The 6,024-nt window shown below is 46.0% G+C and overlaps 1 protein-coding gene across 3 annotated transcripts in view; it reads left to right on the forward strand.

The window, feature by feature from the left end:
• LOC102755987 (zinc finger protein 7) overlaps positions 1–3,028 on the forward strand; it is a 23,246-nt gene extending 20,218 nt beyond the window's left edge. For all 3 annotated transcript variants that reach the window (XM_006775112.2, XM_006775113.2, XM_006775114.2), the window contains exon 4: positions 1,368–3,028. In XM_006775112.2, the coding sequence (XP_006775175.1) occupies positions 1,368–2,830 (1,463 nt within the window). In that variant the 3' untranslated portion in view covers positions 2,831–3,028. The remainder of the gene's footprint in view (positions 1–1,367) is intronic.
• The last annotated feature ends 2,996 nt before the right edge of the window (positions 3,029–6,024 follow it).

Here is a 6,024-nt window from a genome sequence, read left to right on the forward strand (position 1 = left end):
GAACGTTGGAGTCCTCCGTCACTGAAGCAAGCAAGCCTCATGTTTGCTTCAAGCTGCGTGGCTGCCGGCTGCCATCTTGGCTGGCAGTTAATTTGCATATTGCCCTGATTAGCCAATGGGAAGGATAGCGGAGGTATGGCTAATTACCATGTTTCTCTTTTATTAGATAGGATAACTTAAATACATAAAATCACACCATTTATTGCTGTAGCGCTTACTGGATTTTCATAAATTGAATGTGGACACGTAACCACCAGATAAGAAACAATATTATCAGCAGCATGGAAGCCCCTTTTCTGACCTTCCAATCACTGATCATTGCTGCCCCAAGGGTAATCACTAAGTTTTGTTTTGTTTTGAACTTCATATAAACTGAATTGTTTTCCCCCTCAGAATTATGTGTGTAACATCTGTGAGTAATAGACAAGGATTGTTTCTTCAATTCTCATCAACACTGGATATCATTATTTTTTAAGTACTTAGAATAAAGCCTAAGGTTTTTCTTTGTTTGTTTGAAATGATTTTAGAGAGAGGAAGGGAGAGAGAGAAAAACATTGATGTGAGAGAAACACATTGATCAGTTGACTTCAGCACATGCCCCAACTGGGGATCAAACCTGCAACCTGGGTATATGCCCTGAGACGAATTGAACCCTCCACCTTTTGGTGTATGGAACAACACTCCAACCAAGCCATCTGGCCAGGGCAAGTCTGAGGTTCTTCAGCTTGTGTTGGTGCTCTCATGACCATTCCCTGTCCCATCTTGCCATTCTCACCCTCCTCATACTTCTTGCTGCCGCCACAGTGAGATTCTTGAATTTGATGGATTTTGTCACACATCACATCCAGGGCCTTGCCTGCCATTGCTGACTGTGTCATCGTCAGGCTCTAGCTGAAACCACTTCCTCCCAGAGGTCTTCTGTAATCATGCAGACCAGCTTGGAGGCCATGCTGTATTTCCCACATTTCTGTGTAGTTTCCCTGTCACGTGATTTTCCATCCTTGTTAAAAATTTGCTTAATTGTCTATCTACCTGAATAATACGTAAGCCTCAGGAGGTGAGAGGCTGTATTTGCCCTCCTGTTATATTCCTTACCTAGCATATGCCTGGCCTAAATATTTGCTGAATGGATTAATTTGCCAATTTGATAGGTGAAAAATTATAATTTATTTTAAATTTCCTTCCTTTGATTACTAATGAACCTAAATATTTTTATCCTGTGGACTGGTCATCCTTACTTCTCAATTCTGCCTGTCACCTATATTTATCTTTTACAGAATGCTTTATGGGTGCTTTTCGATGCATTTTGGATATTATCCCTAATGGATGGTTTTCTTCAATACTGCCTTTCTGCTTTTGTGTAACAGATTTTGAGATTGGGACCGAGAAAGACTTGTCCATTCTAAACCAGAAATGCTCTGAAGAAGTAAAAACCACAGAAGTGATATCAAGAAGATTCTCCGGGTGCAATCCACAGGCAACTGTGTTGCAGGGAGTTTGGGAACCTGAGGATAAAGTAGAAGGACACATATGGGATTCTGTTGGGCAGAGTTTCAAGAAACTTCATCTTCACAAGAGAGTTTTTAGGAAAGAAACTGCCATGTGCAGGGAAAGGTCTCCAGGAGGAAGAACCCAGGAAGGTGGTACCTTTGATGGAAACTTGAATCTGAATCAAAATGCTGTTAGACTTCAAAGAAATAAAACAGGAGAGAGAGCTTTTACATGTGAAATATGCAGCAAAACCTTCAGATACAATTCAGACCTAACTAGACATCAGAGAAGTCACACTGGGGAAAAACCTTACAAATGCGGTCAGTGTGGGCGAGCCTTTGCTCTCAGCTCAGGCCTAATTCTGCACCACCAAGTTCACACTGGAAGTAAACCATTTAAATGTAATGAATGTGGGAAGACTTTTCGTCTCAATTCCCACCTAGTTCTCCATCAGAGACTTCATACTGGAGAAAAACCTTTCAGGTGTAGTGAATGTGGGAAGGCCTTCAGTCGTAGTTCAAGTCTTATTCAACATCGAATCATTCACACAGGAGAGAAACCATACAAATGCAATGAATGTGGAAAAGGCTTCAGCCAGAGCCCACAGTTAACACAGCATCAGAGAATACACACTGGCGAGAGACCACACGGGTGTGATCAGTGTGGGAAGGCCTTCAGTCGAAGTTCAAGCCTTATTCAGCACCAGAGGATCCACACTGGAGAGAAGCCCCATGTATGTGACCAGTGTGGGAAGGCCTTCAGTCAGAGCTCAAGCCTTTTTCTCCATCACAGGGTACACACTGGAGAGAAGCCCTATGTTTGTAATGAGTGTGGCAAAGCCTTTGGTTTTAACTCTCACCTCACTGAACATGTAAGGATCCACACGGGAGAGAAGCCCTATATTTGTAATGAGTGCGGCAAAGCCTTTAGCAGGAGTTCAACTCTTGTTCAGCATCGAAGGGTTCACACTGGGGAGAAGCCTTACCAGTGCATTGAATGTGGGAAAGCCTTCAGCCAGAGCTCACAACTTGCCCTACACCGAAGAGTTCATACTGGAGAAAAGCCCTATGAGTGTGGTGATTGTGGAAAAGCCTTCGGCAGGAGGTCAACCCTCACTCAGCATCAGAGAGTTCATACTGGAGGGAGCTCTCATGCATACAGAAAGTGTGGTTCGGCCTTTGTTCCTGGCTCCAACCTTAGGCCACACGGACAGATGCCCACTGGAGAGAAACACTCTGTGTGTGATGGACACAACAGAGCCTTCAGTCGTGGCACGAACCTTGTTCTGCATTGGGCAATTCACAAACGTTTCATGTTTTCAGAATCAGTCACTGTGTAGACTTTTGAATCTGGCTTCTTTGATTTAACTACATTCATCGTGATGTTGTGTGTGCCAGTAGTTCCTCCCTTTTTACTGCCCAGTAGCATCCATTATACAGAGAAGGCAGTTTGTTGACCCATTCCCCACTGAAGAGTATTTGGGTTGCTCTGTCTGGAGCTAGTATGAATAAAGCTGCTGTAAGCATTTATGACAGGCCATTTTGTGGATCTAACTTCTCCATTCTCTTGGGTCACAGAGAGTGGGCTACATGGTAAGCTTATGTTTAACTATTTAAAGAATTTAACTGGGGCTGAAACCGATTTGGCTCAGTGGATAGAGCGTCGGCCTGCGGACTGAAAGGTCCCAGGTTCGATTCCGTTCAAGGGCATGTACCTGGGTTGCGGGCACATCCCCAGTAGGAGATGTGCAGGAGGCAGCTGATCGATGGTTCTCTCTCATTGATGTTTCTAACTATCTCTCTCCCTTCCTCTCTGTAAAAAATCAATAAAATATTTAAAAAAAAACATAGTTTGTAAACATATTTTAAAAAAAAAGAATTTAACTGGGAAGTTTGAGAAGCACTGGTCCAGTTCATCTCCATGATGCGAAGTACCCTGCCATCCTGACTCAATGCTGAGACTGCCCCGAGGAATCTTTTGTCTAACCCACTCTTTAAAAAAAAAAAAAATACTTTTATTGATTTCAGAGAGGAATGGAGAGAGAGAGAGAAACATCAATGATGAGAGATAACCAGTGATCAGCTGCCTCCAGCACACCCCTCCCACGCCCCTCACTGGGGATTGAGCCCACAACCTAGGCATGTGCCCTTGACCGGAATTGAACCCGGGACCCTTCAGTCCACAGGCCAATGCTCTATCCACTGAGCCAAACAAGCCAGGGCTGTCTAACCCACTCTTCATTCCTTCCAGGCCAATTCTAATATGACCCCTGCAAGTCTCTTCCTCAATCTGTGCTCCCACCCTCCCTGTGTCTTCTTAGGGAACTTGGGGTCATTTCTGCATTAGGTTTAACATTTGTCCTGGGATTTGCTTGACTTACTCCACCTGCTCATGTTCTGCCTCTCCTGTTAATAACAATTCTCCAGCACAGAACCTCTTCCGAATGTGGGCTTGGCCAGCCCTGTGTGGTCTTCTGTGTGGAATGGTCTAAAGGCCCCGTTTTTTCTTCTGTGTTGGGCTTATTCTGTGGACTTTTCCCTCAGCTCTAAAATGGGAATAAAAATACCTGCCCCACATAATGTGTGTCCTTCAGGAAAAGGAAGTCTCCCACCCTTGGGAAACAGCACAACTCTCATACCCACATTGTATCACAGCTCATGCCTTAGTTCACTTTCTACCTGGTTCTCTTCCATCACATCTGGAGTTATTTGCTGTCAGGATTTTCTAGGACACTGTTCTGTCTCCAGAACATGATACAGATAGATGCTTCAGACATATTTGGGAAGGAAGAGAGGAAGAAGCAAGGAAGGAAAGAAGAAAAACTCATGAAATCACAATGTCAGTTGAAGGCAATGCATGGATGTGGAGCACTGATAGTGTCTTTTTGCTTGTTTTATTAGTAAAGCACGTGGGTGAATTAGCTGTTTTAGCTCCTAGAGCAGCGGTCCCCAACCTTTCAGGCCTCACGGACCCCGCTGTCCTAGAAGGCCCCAGAATGTTGTTCCCCTGGAAAGATCTACCTCTCGTGTCTGGTGTAAGCATTGGAGCAGGTAGGAAAGACAAACATGACTCAGGAGAGGAGGTGGCTGAACACAATTTTTAAAATATATTTTTATTTCAGAGAGGAAGGGAGAGAGAGAAACATCAGTGATGAGAATCATTGATGGGCTGCCTCCTGCATGCCCACTACTGGGGACCAAGCCCACGCCCGGACATGTACCCTGACCTGGAATGGAACCGTGACCTGGTTCATAGGTTGATGTGTAACCACTAAGCAACGCCTGTGGGGCTGAGCATAATTTTTGACAGAGGTGGGGGAGTGGGTACCACATCACCGGAGAAGGGACTGCATTAAGAACTGGAAAGGCCGAAACCGGTTTGGCTCAGTGGATAGAGTGTCGACCTGCGGACTGAAGGGTCCCTGGTTTGATTCCGGTCAAGGGCATGTACCTGGGTTGCGGGCACATCCCCAGTGGGGAGTGTGCAGGAGGCAGCTGATCGATGGTTCTCTCATCGATGTTTCTAACTCTGTCTCTCTCCCTTCCTCTCTGTAAAAAAAATCAATAAAAAATATATATACTGGAAAGGTGAAGGGGCCAGGTAGGATGTGGCTGAGCCTTTGAGTTTTGGTCTCATCTGGGAGGCTCAACTGCGGCCTGAGAAATTCTGATGGTCACTTTGGAGAGTGGAAGACATCATCCTGGAGAAACATCGTAAGATTGCTGCCAAGTGCTAGCTTTCATTTAAAGTGAAGCCAGCCAGCCCGACTGCAGTAGTAATGATGGAGAGTGCTTGCCTTTACCCAGTCGGGTTTTCTCTGGTGGGTACGATGGAGAGGCAGCCGGAAAGGAGAGCAGAGACCACCTGACCACGTGTATGGGAGAAGACAGAGGCTGGGTCACAGGGAAGGGAGGAACTGCAGGACAGGACACGGAACTCAACCCAGGGCATTTGAAATTGAGCTTTCAGCCCTTTACAGTTTCTTGTGATGAAAGGATCCAGGGTGTGGCTATGGTTTGAGTGGTGTGGGCTTTGGTGTCCTGTTGTGCGAGAGTTTCAGGCTGCTCAGCTTCCATTTCAGGCTAAAGCAGATTAGAAGGCGCTGAAGAGCGTACCAGTAAAGATGAAGGTGAGCAATTACCAAGACTTAAGACAGCAAGAAGACAAAATGATAGACATGGAGGACGTAGACTGTCCTGATTTAAAAGTTACAGGTGTAGAATAAAATGTTTAACTTCCAGGGCTGAAAGCCTTTTAAGAGTCTATTGAGCCATTTCTAGCAAGAAAAAGGAAAACGGATCCTGGGTCGGCAGTCTAAACACAACACACACACACACACACACACACGCGCGCCCGCCCCCGCTCCCCAGCAGCGGCAGGTGGAGAAGACCTGCAGGTGAGACCCGGCTCTCTGTCCAGGAGTGGACAGGCTCACCAAGGAGGTGGGAACAGAGCTGCGTCCTTTGGAGAGAATCTGCATGGGGTGGGGGTGGGGAGGTGAGGGCCGCTGGTTCGGGAGGCGCAGGCCCTGAG

The sequence above is a fragment of the Myotis davidii genome, unplaced genomic scaffold (assembly GCF_000327345.1).
Source record: "Myotis davidii unplaced genomic scaffold, ASM32734v1 scaffold1509, whole genome shotgun sequence".
Lineage (NCBI taxonomy): Eukaryota > Metazoa > Chordata > Mammalia > Chiroptera > Vespertilionidae > Myotis > Myotis davidii.